This window comes from Danio rerio, chromosome 15 (genome assembly GCF_052040795.2).
Source record: "Danio rerio strain M-AB ecotype USA chromosome 15, GRCz13ab, whole genome shotgun sequence".
Taxonomy (NCBI): domain Eukaryota; kingdom Metazoa; phylum Chordata; class Actinopteri; order Cypriniformes; family Danionidae; genus Danio; species Danio rerio.
In genome coordinates this window covers 5,217,852-5,236,083 of record NC_141035.1, presented here as the reverse complement: position 1 = coordinate 5,236,083, position 18,232 = coordinate 5,217,852, and the positions used below count along the sequence as shown (strand labels likewise).

Below are 18,232 nucleotides of genomic sequence, written 5' to 3'. Positions count from 1 at the left end.
GGACTGAGCTGAAAAGAAAATGAATTAATCCCCCAGTAACCACTAACCTAAACGTTTCCCTAAAACCAACTAACAGTGTTTTCTAAAGCAAATATAAGAGAAAAATGCCTTGCGACTACATGGATTCACCTTGATTTTACATTACTTTTATAAGTTTTGTGGAAGCGTGCTTAACCTGACTTGAACTCGAGTGCTCTGCATTACAAGTACAAAGTAAACTACCAAACAAACTGACTACGACAGAAAACTTGTCCAAGCAGAGGTAGATAGGTGTCGTAAACGTATTTGATTACTATTCATAAACACCATTAAGTTATTGTGTGGTATTTAATTGACATTGTGCAAAGAACTGCATGAAAATAATCCTTTATTTGTCGATTAAAATTGCTGTAAATATCATTAGTGAGAAAAGGGAACAAAAGCTGTTGTCATACTGCCCCCTAGTGATCATTCTATCCAAAATCTGCATACTGTATGTTTTAGCAGCTTCACCAAGACTGTAGGCTGAAGCTCAAAGTATTTCAAATGAGCCTGTGTTGGAGATGGCAATGGTCGCACTTTCTAAACATGTTTTACAAAAGTTAGCATTTTCAAGCCTGTATTAGCATTAAAACCATTCTGTTTGTAACTGAAAAACTATGTAAAGCAAGCATAATATGCAATTCAGAACACCTTACCTGACATAAGAAATGTACGATATCCATTGGAGGTATTTTGGGATGGTGTCAAAACTGACAAAAAAGCCTGAAAACAGCAGCACCGGGATGGCTGTAACAGGACCCACAAAAGTTGCCACCTGTCAAACAAACGCAAAGCCGCATCAATATCATTATATCCCTCTAATTATTGATTCACGTGGTATCTATCATACAAGTGCACACTGTAAAATAACCTGTAAAGATGTGGATGCTGCTCCGATAAGTAGCCCAAGTGACTGTGCAACCAGTGACGTGAGCGTCCCTAAAGCCAGGAAAAGAATGAAGCGAACCGCGTCTGAAGGCTGTGATGTCATCCAGTACACTATACTGCAGTACGCCACTGGAAACACAATCTGTCAGGCAAAAAAAAAAAAAAAAAGATTTCTTTTGTCAACACAAATAGCTAATCAGATTTCTAATAATCAAATATTTAACCCTAACATTGGCTTGTAGACAAGATCTAGATCAGGGATGTCAAACTCAATTCCTAGAAGACCGCAGCCCTGCACAGTTTAGTTCCAACCAGTGGTGTAAAGAGAACCCGAAAACCATACTTGAGTAAAAGTACAGATACCTTACTGTACAAATTACTTCATTACAAGTCAAAATTGCCAAAAATTTAAAAAAAAAGATCAGCCTCGAAAAATCGATTTTACACATTTAAAATGAACATGTTAAAATCGTAAGTGAAACACGCATGAAAATACCTTTATTTTAATTGAAATTGTTTCAAAACTATGCTTCACATTCATTTTACTGTGTTCTTATAATAAAGGATTAGATTTGTGAATAATCCTTCTTAGCAGCAGAACCAACCTATCTACTTTTTTAAGGAGAAAACCCCATGTTTTATTTGTTCTCTTACCTGAAACGGGACGTCCGCCATTGTTTTGGCCAAGTAGTAAGCCTTCAGACTGTACCAGTAATTTAGATGCTCTCTCAAAAACACACCCATCTCAAGTGGAACTGCAAAAACAGAAAGAACATTTAGATAGAAAGTATTCGTCAGATGCTTGTCTCTAGAAAGAATATGATGTTTGTTTGTTTTTTCACCAGACTCACAGGTGAGAACGGTGGGCATCAAAGCTGCAAACATGAGGAACAGCATGGAAAAGAACAGGAAGCCGGAGTTGCTGAGGACTTTCTTGGCCTCGTTGCCGATGCCCAGATACAAAAGCCCAATCAGAATCCCGATGCCAAGATGAGACATGATCCGCAAGTGTGTCAACACCTAAACACAGAAGATCATAATGTATTTATGTATAGTATAATTTTTTTCTGAAATAGAAAGTCTTCTTTCTTTCAGTTTGGCTGGAATAATAGCAGTTAATTTTTTTTATTATCATTAATTTAAAGGTGATCATTATTAGTTTCCTTAATTCCCTTTTTTTCTCGATCGGCTACAAATCAAACCACTGTTGTAAAATTAGTGGACTCATTCATTCATAGTCTCTTTATTATTCTGGGGTCAACACAGTGGAATGAACCGCCAACTTATCCAGCATATGTTTTACACAGCGAATGCCTTCCAGCTGCAACCCATCACTGGGAAACATCCATACACTCCCATTCACATACATACACTTTGGACAATTTAGCCTACTCAATTCACCTGTACCACATGTCTTTAGACTGTGGGGGAAACCTGAGAAAACCGACACGATTGCGACGATTTTATATTATATTATATTATATTATATCATATTATATTATATTATATTATATTATATTATATTATATTATATTATATTATGTTATATTATATTATATTATATTATATTATATCATATTATGTTATATTATATTATATTATATTATATTATATTATTTTATATTATATAATATTATATTATATTATACTATATTATATTATATTATATTATATTGCATTATATTATATTATGTTCATAATAACATCACAATTTGGCTTGTTTTTAGACTGTTAAATATCTTTAATGTAAATACAGTTTCACATGAATCAATTTCAAATTAACATTATGACAGCATTAATTTTGATTATTATTATTATTATTATTATTATTATTATTATTATTATGAAAAAAGCCATTGAAGTTCTTATTCTGTACATTATATTATAAGTGGACGTATACTAATATATTTACTACATCACAATATTGATATCCTGAACACTTAAAAATACCACAAATAATGATTTATTATTGACATTTTCAAAGTGCTTTTTAAGTATTTTCAGATAATTGTGTAGTTGTTCATCGCAGGAATAAAAGGCCGACTTTATTTTCAAAACATTAACATTTTCACATGAATCTGGCCTACAAAGCCTGAAGTCGTCCAGCAGGTGTCAGTGTTGTTTACCGAATCTCTCATGATGCTGAGGAAAGTTCTCTTGAAGAGGATGCAGAACTGCGTCAAACAGCTGGCAGAGAAGCTGTGGCATCCCTCTGAAGATGAAGAGTCCTGCAGGAAAAACAGCCTTCATTACTGTCTGCTTGTTGTTTAATTCACTGTAAAATGGTGTTTCTGTATACACACCTCATCGGATGGTCTATGCCACAGGAATGGATTGTGGACTCCGTTGCCGTTCATTTCAGTTTTGTAGTCTTTCTCGCACTTGTGCTCCTGCACAGCTTTCACCAGACGAGCTGTCTGATCACCGTATTCACCAGACGCCACCTCCATTACTGACAACACAACACAAACACACACTGAGACTGAGAGAACTCACATTTTCATGTTTTTTATTAAATATAATTGTATAATTATAAATATATAAAATGTTTTCAAAATTAATATTAGTAGTAGTAGTAGTAGTAGTAGTAGTAGTAGTAGTAGTAGTAGTAGTAGCAGTATTATAACAATAACAACAATTTTAAGTGTTGTTGTAATTATTATTAGTAGTAGCAGTATTATAACAACAACAACAATAATAATTGTTGTTATTATTATTATTATCATCATCATTATCATCATTAAAGCACACTGATTATATTACATTATTTAATAAGTAGCTAAAAACAATATTTAACAATGCATAATTATAAAAAATATTATTATTATTATTGTTATAATGATGATGATGTTGATAATAATAATAATAATAATAATAATAATAATAATAATAATAATAATAATAATATTAAAAAAAGAACAACAATAAGGCCAATAATATGTATTAAAGCTATTTATATTATTATTTTTATTATTAAAATACAGATTATATTTTATTAAATTATTTAATAAGTAGCTGAAAAAATATTTTATTATTGTATAATTATTCATTTATATTTGTAATTATTGTTATTACTATTATTACTATTAAAACAACAACAATGCTTATAGCAATAACACAAATAATAATAATTATAATAATACTCATTATTGTTTTTTATTGAATAATTATTAATTAAAAGATTGTGAAATGATTGCGGAATGACTGCAACGTCACAAAAATAAATTAATTTTAAAATAGAATAAAAATAAAAAAGGTATTTTTAAAAACTACTGTATTTTAATCAACTAAATCCAGAGACTTACAACAAAAAAAGCATCTTAAAATCATATCAAAATCATTACTTTCCTGTAAAATTTGTATTATTTTTCTAATATTTCTCAAATGCTGATTTGAAATAGTTTTTCAACACATTTTTAACACAATAGTTTAAGTAACTAATTTGTATTGTTTTTGCCATGATGACACACATAATATTTGACTAGCTGTTTTGCAAGATACTAGTACTCAGCTTAAAGTGCGATTTAAAGGGGCAAATTCAATTACCAGGTTAATAAAGTTAACTAGGCAAGTTAAGTTAATTAGGCAAGTTAGTAAATAACAGTAGTTTGTTCTGTAGACAACAGAAGAAAAAAAAAACGTAAGCAGGCTTATATTGTTAACCTTAACAGGTTTTACTTCTAGAAAAGAAAAGTATAATAGGAAAATATCCTTGCTTTGTTAGGGGCTGATCACACCGAATGCGTTTTTTGCTGACAATCCCAGCCTAGCCAAGCTGGGAGTCCAGCCAAAACCAGCTATATCCAGCTTAAACCAGGCTGGTCAAGCTGGTTTTAGCTGGATTTGGCTGGTAATTTTCCAGCCTGACCAGCTAAGACCAGGCTGGAAATGGCTGGAAACCAGCCTGGAAGTGGCCAAAACCCCTCTAAAATTAGCCTGGTCGACCAGCTAAAACCAGCCAACCAGCCTAGGCTGGATTAAGCTGGATTTTTCAGCAGGGAGGTCAAGACAGAACAAGATGTGAGGCGACAACACAGTTGTTGTCGTCATCTCTAGTTGTTTGGCGTCAGCTTGGTGTATCCTGGCCTTTCAGCTGTATGTTGGTGTAGTGAGGGTGATTTAGTGTTTTTCTTACTGAAGTCTGCAGGGTTGTGATATGTGGGACAGCTGAGTCCCAGATCTCGCAGATACGGGATTAAACTTGACACTTTTCCTCTGTAAATACACTGGCCTTGACTGAGGACATAAAGCTGGAACAAAAAAAAGTCACAACAGACATTCTTCAGCATAGTGGTGTGAATTAAAGACATAATGTGTACATTTTTTTTCATTCAAATATCCAAAAACTACTAGAACGGTGTTTAATATTTTGCTGACTTGCATAGTTTTGTTATCCCAAATGTTTCGAAGAATGTACAAATACATGAAAATAAGCCATTTCACTTGTGAGAACATGTGCTGTGTGTTCATGCTAATGACGTCAAACACACTTAATATCAGGTTTTGTTTTGTTTAAAGCAGGGGCTCTCAACTGGTTTGGCCATGGAACCCACATTTTTACAGGGTCTTCAACCCGCGGCCCAAATTTTAAGGAACTTTAATGTAATTTTAGGAATTATAATTCATTTGTATTTGCTTGTTAACATACACAAGTAGTGACAGAAGAACATAAATCAGAAGAACATCACCAAGACTTACAAATAAACAATATTTATCACTGTCATTTAACAAAATGTCTCAAATTATATAAATATTACAAAGTAAAAACGACAAATGTTTGGTTTCTAAAAGTGCTCTTGTGAGAGCACATCACCACATACGACACACTGAAGTTTTAAGCCTTTTTTGTCGTCAATATATGTAAATCCATACTTAACATATTCGGGGTTGTACTTGCGCTTCGACATATTTGTTGTTATAATCAAATGAAATTTCACATGTCAAACAGTACAGTTGTCACTCGCGCATTTCAAAATAAAAGTCTTATACAAGCAAAATAAGTTAAAAACTAAACATTTGTTGTTTTTTTTTGACCACACACTCTGCGACCCACTGAAAATGTCCCCGCGACCCAGTTGAGAAACACTGGTTTAAAGGGCTCCTATATTTTCCAATTTTCAAGATGTAATAATGGAATACTTTAGCTCATTCAACAACATGATTTCTGTAGCCTATATGCTAATTTTAAGCGGCCACCATTTTAAAGAACCAAAGCGAGGCTGCGGTGGGAAGAAACCCGGAAGTATAGGAGCAGCACTGTAAACATTGCAGTAACATGCTGTGGACTACAAACCTCCGGCTGTTGCCGAGATTTAAAAATGCAGAAATGGTGTAAACATCACTTTAATATTATACAGTAAGTTTAATTTAAACACTTTTTTTTTAAAGCAAATTAGGCGTCAAACAACATTACAATCTCTGTAGGAGTAAGATGCTCAAGTGTCCTCTTAGGCTTCAGTTCATGGCACCAGTTAAACACCGTGAGGACACTTTCCTGCTTCAGTCTATGTAACCCGGTGAGTGATAAAACACTGCAGTCCTCTGTAGCACATCCTCGTGTTGTCTGTAATAGTGTTGTCCCGGTACTGAAGTTTTAAAACCGGTTAACATTGAAGCGCCGCCGAGCGCAGATGACTTGACTGATCTTTACAGCTGCTTCGCACTTCAATCTACGAGTATCTGTGTTTGCACTCAGATTACCGCTCTTCACCCAGTGCAAACACAGATACACAGAGACTGGAGCGCGAAGTAGCCGTGAAGATGTCGAGTCATCAAGCAGATCGCTCCGCTCATGTGTGTTTGTGCTCAGTAAACAGCGGTGGGTGAACTGATGACTTTCTCGGCCAATCACAAGCATTTCTGTTGAGCACGTGAACACAATAGCAAATCAGTGCTGTTTTAAGAAAGCAATCAACAGTGCCTTACATGTTAGTGTGAAAATACCGTTTTTTCTTTTAATTCAGTATCATGACAAGTCTAATATAGTGAAAGAATCAGTTTATTACTTAGAGTTTGATGAATGGCATCTAAAACGTGTGTTTGGGAAAGAAAACGTTAGCTAACTAGTGCCATTTTCCTTAACTTAGCTGAAAATGAGCTCTGATATCCCTTTTTATTTTCACCATTCATTCAGAACGAACCTTCGGGTCACTCGGAAGGCGGTGGAATAATACATTTGTGTCACTTTATCTTCACTGATAAGATATACAGCCAAGTGCACACTTGCGATACTTCTGTGTTTCTTCCAACCACAGCCTCGACTTCGCTTTTAAAAATGGAGGCCGCGTGAAATCAATCTATAGGATGTAATAAAGATCACAGCACCAATGAATCCACACTCATCAAATTACGCCTTTGTTTGTTGGCAACATGCGCCCTCTAGTGGAGAAAATTTACATTTACACACTTCAAACACAACTATTACCTTGTCGAAGAGCTCGAAGACTTTAGCGCTGGGCTGGTGTATTGTGCAGATGACGGTTCTTCCACCCTGAGCGAGAGCCTTCATCAGAGACACCACCTGAAAGCAGGAGGACGAGTCCAGGCCACTTCATGAGGAAAAAAAAGAAGAAAAGCATCACTACACTGGTAAAAAGAAAACGTTTCAAACTGGCTTACATCAACCATTCTTCTATAAAACCTCATGTGTATAAGAACTTTGCATTCTAAGGCCTCTTCACACTGATGCTGTATGTCCATTGCTGAGGACAATTTGAGGCTGTAGCTTTAATTGTAAAATATGAAAATGTTTATTAGAAACACCTTAGATCATCTTAAAGGGACAGCTCACCAAAAAATTATAATTCTGTCATCATTTAAATCCCTTTTTTTCTGTTGGACACAAAAGAAGATATTCTGAAAAATGTTGCAACCACTAACATTCATAGTACTTGTTTATCTCACTATACAAGTCAATGGTTACAGCCATTCAAACATTTTTCAAAATATCTTTCAAAACATCTTCATAAAAGTTTGGAACCACTTGGGGGAGAGTAAATAGTGAGCAAAGTTAAATTTTTGGGTGAACTATCCCTTTAATCCTGTTTAGCCCGATTAGCCAATAAAGGCGTACCTAATAAAGTGCAATGAAGCAGTGTGTTCAAAACACCACGACATCATTGCAGATGCTGGCACGCAAGCTGCTGATTGGCTACCTTGCTAACGCTGAGGGAATTGCTATTCCTTCGAGCCATAAAAGTGTCCTACTTACCCAAACACAACCGTGTGACATCATCATATGATAATGCCACGGCTCTAATGTAACCCGTAAAACTTCCATGAAGGAGAATGTGTTTATCCCTGGGTAAATATGGCAGTCATTTTAATGTTCTACACTGGAAAAGTATCTGTTAATTAACGTTTTCCATATTTAGTGATTCACAAGTGTTTTCCATTTATTTATGGTTGTGAATTGCATTATGGGATGTTGATCTCTGCTCTGTCAACGTTTGATGTTGAAAATTCAACTCTACAGTTTAACAAAATGACTTTTATTGACATTTTAGTAGTTTGAAATAATATAATGAGACATAATAATAATATATAGGCGCAGTGGGTAGCACGTTCACCTCACGGCAATAAGGTCGCTGGTTCGATCCTCGGCTCAGTTGGCGTTTCTGTGTGGAGTTTGCATGTTCTCCCTGCGTTCGCGTGGGTTTCGTCCAGGTGCTCCGGTTTCGCCCACAGTCCAAAGACATGTGGTACAGGTGAATTGTGTAGGCTAAATTGTCCGTAGTGTATGAGTGTGTGTGTGTATGGTTCCCAGAAATGGGTTGCGGCTGGAAGTAAAAACTTGCTGGATAAGTTGGCGGTTCATTCCGCTGTGGCGACCCCGGATTAATAAAGGGACTAAGCTGACAAGAAAATGAAATTAAATTAAATAATATATAGAGAATTAAGTCTGTAAAAAAATACAGAAAGTGTACTATCAGTTTATTACAAGGTTTTGTAGTGTAATATACAACATAAACCCAGACAATACATCACTTAAACTATTAAAAACGTTAATAAAAGTCACTTTTTTTTTTACTTTTCAAGCTTAAAAGTTGTTGGAAGAAAGATCAAGCTCCCATAATGCAATTCAAAAGCATAAATAAATAGGCTAAACATAAAAACATGAATCATAAAATACATAATCTTGCTAATTTATGGACATTGCAGGTTATGTGTTCATTTAACACCTGACAGTATTGTAAATCAATCTCCTCATGTGAATTAATAAATCTTACCTTACCTATTATATAAATGTGATTTACATTTTATGCAAGATAATTTAAGCTAGTTGGCACTCTCCAGTGAATCTGAAGTGCGTTTTTGTTTTTAGAAGGAAATCCCTAGAGAGAGAGGAAAAGCCTAATAGGGTCTCTAGAGACCAGGTCTCAACCGTCCAATAAAACCCCCACTGACAAAGCCTGTACTGTAAATGAATTTGCCATTAAACTGCAACGAGAACATAACTGCTTTCACAAGAGATATATTTGGCTCGAGAAGGTCATTTAGAGCATCAGATCTGATAGTCCGCCTTGTGGAAATGTGTTTCATGGTCATTAGTCAGCACACTGCAAAAAAATAAATAAATGCTTTTCTTGCTGTTTTGGTCTTGTTTCTCATACAAATATCTAAAAATTCTTAAATCAAGAAGCATTTTCTAGACAGGCAACAAATACTGTCTTGTTTTAAGAAATAGTGAGTTTTTTGTTAAATCAAGCAAATTAATCAGCCAATGGGGGAAGCAAAATATTCGCTTTGAAAAACATATTGCTTGCTCTATTGGCCCTATTATTTAGCTTGTTTTAAGAAAAAAGTAAAAAAAAAATTATTTCCTTATTTATTTTTCAGGTTTGCTTGTTACGCTGTAAACCGTGAGCTCAGATGGTTTACTCACCTGGTGGGCTCATCAAAGAACATGACAGGCGGGTTGTTGACCAGCTCCAGGGCGATGGCCAAACGCTTCCTCTGGCCTCCAGAGAGGTGCGATGTGCGTGTTTTGGCACATTCCAATAAGCCAAGAGCCGTCAAGATTTCCCGAACCTACAACAGCAACAGTATTATCAAACACTGGAATTAGACACTACTTTTGGGTCAATACTTTTATGTTTTTTTATGTTTAGATGCATGGGGGAAGTTTTGGCCTAATGGTTAGAGATTCAGAGCTCTATTTTAACAATCTAGGTGCAAAGTCTAAAGCGAAAGGCACAAAAGGGCATGTCTAAATTTATTTTTGCTATTTTAAGGCCAGAAAAATACGTTTTGCATCCCAGCACATGGTCTAACAGGGTTGTGTTGATTCTCTTAATGAGTTATGGGTGTGTTTTGAACATAACATGCATTAAACCAATCAGAGTCTCATCTCACATTTCCTTTAAGAGTCAGTTGCGTCGCTCCATGGTGCATTCGCTATTTACATGGTGGACTTTGTAAGTGGAAAAACAGAACGCTTCACTAGTGGGAAAACAGGTAAACAGAGCATCTGCAGCGCAAGGATAAAGAATGAGTCTCCTTCATTCAGCCTCTTTACTTTCTCTTTACTTTCACTCCTTTATTTTCATGAATAAGGAAACATCCATTAGCCTGCATAAATCATTTAGTTTGTTAAGCGCAAATATTTGTTTCAAAACTATTTCTAAATTCAGTTCTAATTTCCAACAAATAATGAATAAATGAAAAATAATAACAAAGTGTGTTCAAAAAACTGAGTTGTATCCAAACACATAATCTTCCATATGGAGATGCATACGTCTCCAAAACCTGAGAGGTGGACAAATTTAAAATTGTTTTTAATAAAACAAATATAAATATGAATATAATAAATAATACTGCTAATAATAATAACATTATACAAATGCAAACTTTCATGAATGAACTGAAACAGACCAGCACACCCATGAGTCCACAAAGTGGCACAAATTAATTTGCTATTTAGACAGCGCAAAACATGAAAATTAGGGTTGTGCTGGTCTGAAAATCGCAACAAATCGCGCCATACACATCTTGTGCCTTATTACGCCGAGTGTATAATAGGGCCCTCAGACTTAAAACCCAAAGAATTGAACAATGAAAATTTTCAATTGACTCATTCCAGAATTACATTTCAGGCATTTTTTTGGAGTACATAAAGTACGTTTGAGTACATTGCAGTCATAAATTATTCTTAAACTTTTTAAAACAATAACAATGACATTTTCCAACATTTTATGCTTTATCTCACAATGCTACCCTTAAATCACACACCACATGGCATGTCTAAAACTGAATTGTGTTTTCTTATAATTATTGTTCTCAAAAAAGTTTAAATATCCTTACAGTTCTTTTCTAACCCTAACAGAAACAGAATTGACAGTAACACAGGGGACATTTCCCAACATTTTATGCTTTATTTCACAATGCTAACCAGACACCACATGGCATGTCTACATGACATAAGGGCACCTCTGACTGACCTTTAGCACAAAGGTGAGGCTGTACATACATAAAACCATGCGCAAAACTTCCCACGGCTCTCACTTACCATTTCACGTCTGCCTTCATCCTTTTCCTGGAGTTTGAGATTAGCTGATACCTGAGCAGGGAGAGTGAGCGATTTAGAGCATGATGTGCATTAGCTACTGCAGCTAACGCTAACAGAGGGATTTGCACAAACTCAACAAAGCAACAAACAATTGAGTCAAACTCCAGCGAAGCTAGCAGTGAGAGCTTATCACCTGCTTTGCTGTTTGTCAATTTACATTATATTTAGCATGCTTGCTGACTTTTCCCATTCATTTTCATTCATTTTTTAGCAAAAGAAAACAACTTATGCTGCTTGATGTTGTAAACTGTCATTTCATATCATATTGTTTAAATATATTTGATTGCCGGTTGACTAATAAGAGGCAAAGAATAATAAATAAGATGCCACAAAAAATACCCAAGCGATAGTCAAAATGTGAACCGACTACTGTAGTAATTTATAGTAAATATAGTGTTTTTGAACCACACTAGAAGACACCCTGTATATTACAGTATGCTGCAGTGTTGTAAATAATATAATATATACAGTTTAATACACATGTATACACTACACTCTCAGAAATAAAGGTACACATGCTGTCACTAGGGTGGTACCTTTATTAAAAGGTACATGTTTGTACTTAAAGGGTACATATTGGTACCTTAAAAGTATATATTAGTACCTAAAAAATTTAAGAGGAACACTTTTGTACTTTTTAGGTACTGATATGCACCCTTGAGGTATTAATATGGACCTTTTCGGTATAAATTTGTACATTTTGAAAAGGTACCACCCCAGTGACAGCTCGCATACTTTTATTTCTGAAAGCGTAGTGTATACTATACAAGTGTATTATACTGTATATGTTATATTATTTACAACACTGCCGCATACTGTAATATACAGGTTGTCTTTAAAAGTCTTAACATGTCTTAAATCTCAAAATCTAAATTTGAGGCCTTAAAAAGTCTTAGATTTAAGACCTACAACACAATACTTCAGTTTTTTTATTTTTTAAACAGGTCTTAATTTTCCTTTACTCGTAAATTGCTACCCAATCTGGCCAAAACCCATACAATCATCAACAATCCATCTCAATAAAACTCTAAACTTTTTATTTAAAAAGGTCATTTTTAACTCTATTTATCATAATGGTTTAATCATTTCCCTAGAATGACATTTCTTTAAAAGTGTTCCATGCATGTAGATTTAGTTTATTATAGTTTTTAAAACTTTTAAAACATTTCTTAATTTTTTATTTTATTTTAAAGAGTGTTGGAAAAAAGTGTATGGATACAAATAGAGCTTGCTTGTTTTTACACAATATTACAAATATTTTGCTATGAAATAAAATCTAAAATATGTAATTTTTAAATTATTTTTGTAGTATTAAATGTATTATATTGCAATATATATTTTTTTATTTTATAAAAATCTTTTCCATCTGGGACATTTGAAAAATTTCTTAGCCTTTAGCCCTTTATGAGTCTAAAATTTCATTCATAATGGTCTTAAAAAGGTCTTGAATTTAACTAAACCAGCAGAAACCCTTAATATGGAGAACTGATAAACTGTAATAAATACTGTCGAATACTTTAGCTTTTACTACAGTAAACAGTGGTTTATTGTAGTATATATGCCATAGCAACAGTAGAATCAACCACAACAGATTAGTTCTTTGAGTAATTTACAATAGTATGGTTCAAAAACACTATAGTGTTTGTCATAAATAACTATAGTTGTTGTTGTTTTCATTTGCTAAACAATGCAACAAAAAGAAATGATGTGGAAAAATATACAGTACTGTGCAAAAGTCTTAGGCCCCCACTTACATTTGTTGTTTAAGTGAGGGTATAATAACATTAAATATTACTTCTCATTCTATACAACCAGAAAATACAGATTCTAGTTGGATTTTTTTAAGCATGCATTCAAATATTCAGAGATCGGTTGCTGGCCTCCTTCAAATGCGGAAATAAATCAGATATAAATCAGATATGTGACAATGCGACTGTCATGTAAACAGGCAGATCAGATTTAATGAGGCATTTCGTTTTGTACATCGTTAAACCTGTGACAATGTGGTACTTCTCTGAGGTTTAATGACATAGAAAGAAGAGCGTGTGTGGAGACACTGATACAGTAAACAACAACAGAGGAAACATGGAGGAGTAAAGTGGTCAGTTGCCACAATTTGCTCCCACCAGACCTGAGATCTCTCTCATACCCACAAATTCCTCTGAATGGTGGAAAACCCCATATATAAACCACGGGCGCAAGCTGCGATGATGTCCTTTTCCCTCCTCTTCAGCCACCACCTCAAATTCATATAAAAGTTGGGCTAACTTCGGATATTTCGCTAAAAGCAAGACAACTTCTTTCATCGTGGTTAGTGTGGCGCAGATGCTAGAACCCTCCTTTATGCATGCGCAACATCGTAAATTGTATGGCAAGTGTAAACGCATGAATTGGATATGGGTCACAATTAAAAGAATGTGTAAACAGACAGAAAAAAAAAAAAAAAAAAAAAACAGATATAGGCAACAAATTAGGCATCAAGACCTGACAGTGTAAACGGGGCCAGAGTTTCAGTCTTGGTTTAATGTACATTATTGCCAGTGGTGTTGTCAGTATTGCCTGAATTAAAGGGATTGTGAATGCCGACAGGCATTAATTAGTCATGTGATTCCTATTAGAAAGCACCTAATTTGTAATAGATTTATTTTTCAGCATGATAATGATCCCAAACACTCTGCTAATGTAATGAAATCATATTTGATGTAAAAAAAACTGAAGAAACAAAGACAGTCATGAAATGGCCTCCACAGAGTCCAGACCTCTTTATTATATACAGTGTGTATAGGCGATATTATAGGCAATTTGAGATTCACCTGAAGAGAAAAGGAAAGATAGAACAGGCTGAATGTAAGGAAGAACTGTCTGAAATGTTGAAAGATGCGTGATAATAATTAGCACATCATTTCAGAAAAGACCTAATAAAAAAGTTCAAGCTGTTGGTTCATGCTAAAGAGGTCATGTTAAACCGACTTTTGATTCCATAAGTAATTTTGTTCTGAATGTACATATTTCCCATATTTTCTGTTTGTATAGACCTTTTTCTTGGAACGCAAAATTACCCATTATGCTTTGCGTGTATGCGCAAGGAGAATGCGAAGAACTTCCGGTCGGCAGCTGATGCATGTAAACAGTCACATTTGGACAGCTTTGAAACAATAGTTTTAATCTATTTTACCTGCTTTTATCCTCTTTGAACTATTACTGTTGTCCATCAGCACCATCTCCTGGACTGATCATTTAATGAAATGCGATCTAATAGGATGGAAAACAGCTGCTGTGAGGCATTTTCCCCTCGTTGTCAGACGGCATCTTCTGCAGTTTAAATGAAGCCTTGTCATCGCTAAAGTCAACATTTTCTCTTTATTTCAAATATATAACCAGCCCAAACAAATGTAGTTCACCAAAATGTTGGACACACACATGAAAATATAGGCTAGTGTCATTTCAAAATGACAGAAAAACACAAACCGTGGTAAAAACAACACACGAAATAAAACACAAACGGCTCGCGATTAGAATGAACAGCAAGTCAGCCAGCAGAGGATCAATAACAGACTTTTATTGGTCATTTTTGTAAATTGCACGACTTTCATACCTGTTAAGTTTCATGCCAGTACTCTGGTTTGCTCTCTCTCTCTCTCTCTCTCTGCGCTGAGCTAACAGCTGACAGGCCGGGAACGCACACACACACACTACACGTGAACTACAGTAGGAGAACGTTTTTCTCGTATTTCTGACGCGCTTGAACCACATGTGACCGATTATAACGGCTTTAACAGACACATTTCTAAGTTGTGTGTCACAAAAACGCTCTGTTATCCATTAAAAACGTTATTGAAACCCATTTTCGGAGCGCAAATTACCAGTTGTACATGCTGTAAACGGAAGTTTTTCGCATTCTACCGGAAGACGCTGGTCGCTATGGCGCCCGCCATGCAGCAGCCATGAAAAAGGTCTATATTACAGTTAGGTATATAGTTCACCCAAAAGTAATGACCCTGCACTTAGCCTCCAAAAGCTGGTGGTGGAAAATACTTTTGCACAGTACTGTATATATCGAAAAAAAAAAAAGTAAATTTAAACGAAGCACTAAAATGTTTGATATTCCATATCTTAGACAGAAAAACCTGGAATAGACCTTTTAAAATTCTTTGGTATTTCATAAATCGATATTCATATCAGTGTCAACAGTCACCCACCATCATGGCTTCCTGCACAGTGAGGTGCGGGAGGAGCATGTCATCCTGCATGATGTAGCAGGACACTTTCCTGAAAGAGCGCAGATCTCTTGGATGCCCGTTAATCAGGATCTCCCCCTTCATGCCGGTTTCCCTACATGATAAAGCACAAATGTAATTTGATTTTGTAAGAAATTGCGCTGTTTTGTAAGCACTTGAGCTGTTTTGATTCAGTGTCAAGGCTAAGACACCATTACTCTATAAGGTTCAAATACAGTCGAAACCAGAAGTTTACATACACTGTAAAGGGATTATCAAACGTTTTTCTGTTCTGCTAAATAGCAGAATAATGAGAGAGAGATATGTTTTTGAGAAATTGTTATAACTTTTCTTGAAAGTCAAGTTTACATACAATAAGATTCTTATGCCTCTGAAAAAGCTCAGATGATGATGTCAAGGGTTTGGAAGTTTCTGATTGGCTAATTGACAACATTTGAGTTAACTGGAGCCACAACTGTAGAAAAGTATTTAAGGCAAACCTCAAACACACTTCTTCCTTGTGTGACAACATGGGGAAATCAACAAGTCAGAATGAACAAAAAAGCCAGATTACAATTTGCTAAATTACACTGGGAAAAATAATATGATGAAACTGAGATTGAACTGTTTGGCCATAATTACCAATGTTGCATTTGGAGGACAAAGGGGAAAGCATCGTGTTGTGAGGCTGTTTTGCTGCAGGAGGGACTGGTCCACTTTACAGCATAGATGAAGAATCATGAATCATCATGAAGAAAGAACATTATGTAGAAATACTGAAGCAACATCTCAAGACATCAGCCAGAAAATTAAAACTTGGCCACAAATGAGTCTTCCAAACAGACCATGACCCAAAGCATACTGCCAAAGTAGTTAAAATGTGCTTTCAGGACAACAGAGTGAATGTTTTGGAGTGGCCATCACAAAGCCCTGATCTCAATCCTGTAGAAAATTTGTGGGCAGAGTTGAAAAAGCTTGTGCGACAAAGACAGCCAGCAAATTTGACTCAGTTAAAACAATTCTGTCAGGAGGAATGGGCCAAAATTCCTTCAAACTTTTGTGAGACGCTTGTGGCATGATACCCAAAACATTTGACCAAAGAAAAACACCAAGGAAATGTATTTAAACTTTTGACTGTCTAGAAATTAATTTAAAATTTAAAAAAAAAAACGCTCATTATTCTGGCATTTAGAAAATGTAAATCATTTAGGTAATACTAACGGACCTAAAATAGTAAACATTTAGTATGATTTACCTTCAGACATTTAAAAAAAAATGGTTATTGTCACACAACCAGCGATCGCTTTCCAGAGATCGCTGGTTCTCACACAAACTTCAGGACTACACTTCCGCATCTCCCAGGACTACATTTTCATACATGCACTGCTCCCAGACACCTATGCTCACACATCTGCTTGATTGCACTCACCAGCTGAACCTTGTCAGAGACTGATACAAACCATTCATAAGCCACTCTTTCACCCTTCCAGTTGGCCGAGTCTTGTTTACTGCTAAGTGACATTACAGCGCGTTTCTCCTTGTCTTGTTTTCTCCGTGTTTAGACCCTAGCCTTGTTTACCCTTGTTCTCTAGTTTAGCCGCCTGCCTTATGACCTATTGCCTGCATATACCTGTTAACACCTGATTTGACCACTGCTTGCCTGACGCTGAATAAACCTGCATATTGGATCTTACCTTCTGTTGTATGTCACTCCCACCCGGTCGTTCCTTTTTTAGAGTGCATGTAAACTTCTGGTTTCAACTGTATATGTAAATGTAATTTCCATGATTTTTCCAAAACCTTGTGGGTTTTTCTGTTTTTCCAAAACTTTTCCAGGCCTGGATAATGCCATGTCAAAATTTCATGACTTTTCCAGGTTTTCCATGAACCCTGGTACTTTCTAAATGCATTTAGAAACAGTTGAGTTCCCCCTTCTCTTCCTTCCGCTTATTCTGGAGGTCCACTTATTCTGGAATCTGATTTATGTCTCTATAGTATTACAATTTAAAAACAAATTATTTAGAATCAGTCAAAATGCTGTGTTTATTTGCAGTAGCTGTAAAAAAAACAAAAACAAAAAACAAAAAAAAACTGCCCCATCTTTTTTTAACAACCAGCTAGGTTGCCATTACTCAGCAAAATATAGACCATATGTTCTAGATGCTTGGTCTAGATAAATACAGTCATACTAACCTGTAACCTGCTAGAATGTTCATTAGTGTAGATTTCCCAGCCCCAGAGGGTCCCATGATGGCCACCAAAGCTCCACCGGTGAAGTTCCCAGAGATCCCTTTCAGAAGGGTCTTGTAACCTGACACAAGAGAGAAAGAGTCGGCCCTGTCAGAAACCTTACAACACCACAATGAGCTGTTCCTCCCAATCATATAATGTACCTGCCAGAATCTCCTGCTTACATAATGCTCGGTCTGTGATCGCAGATGAAAAGGCCTTTTTGTTTGTTCACCTTTGGGTTTCTGAAATTTTCCAGGTGAGCGAATCTGTTTGCTGCTGTGCGTATCTTTAAAACACCCCATTCTAA

At 35.6% G+C, this 18,232-nt stretch overlaps 3 protein-coding genes across 3 annotated transcripts in view; 2 read left to right on the top strand and 1 right to left on the bottom strand.

Annotated features, from left to right (window-relative positions):
• Positions 1-18,232, top strand: part of brwd1 (bromodomain and WD repeat domain containing 1) — a 1,114,631-nt gene that overhangs the window by 843,587 nt on the left and 252,812 nt on the right. The window lies entirely within an intron of this gene.
• phkg1a (phosphorylase kinase, gamma 1a (muscle)) overlaps positions 1-18,232 on the top strand; it is an 831,529-nt gene that overhangs the window by 693,116 nt on the left and 120,181 nt on the right. The window lies entirely within an intron of this gene.
• The window catches only part of abcg1 (ATP binding cassette subfamily G member 1), a 45,750-nt gene that overhangs the window by 2,817 nt on the left and 24,701 nt on the right, over positions 1-18,232 (bottom strand). The window contains 12 exon segments of the mRNA NM_001110454.1: positions 678-796; positions 893-1,051; positions 1,564-1,664; positions 1,761-1,929; positions 3,036-3,137; positions 3,213-3,361; positions 5,045-5,159; positions 7,334-7,457; positions 9,794-9,939; positions 11,417-11,467; positions 15,676-15,808; positions 17,887-18,004. Coding sequence (NP_001103924.1) covers positions 678-796; positions 893-1,051; positions 1,564-1,664; positions 1,761-1,929; positions 3,036-3,137; positions 3,213-3,361; positions 5,045-5,159; positions 7,334-7,457; positions 9,794-9,939; positions 11,417-11,467; positions 15,676-15,808; positions 17,887-18,004 — 1,486 coding nt within the window.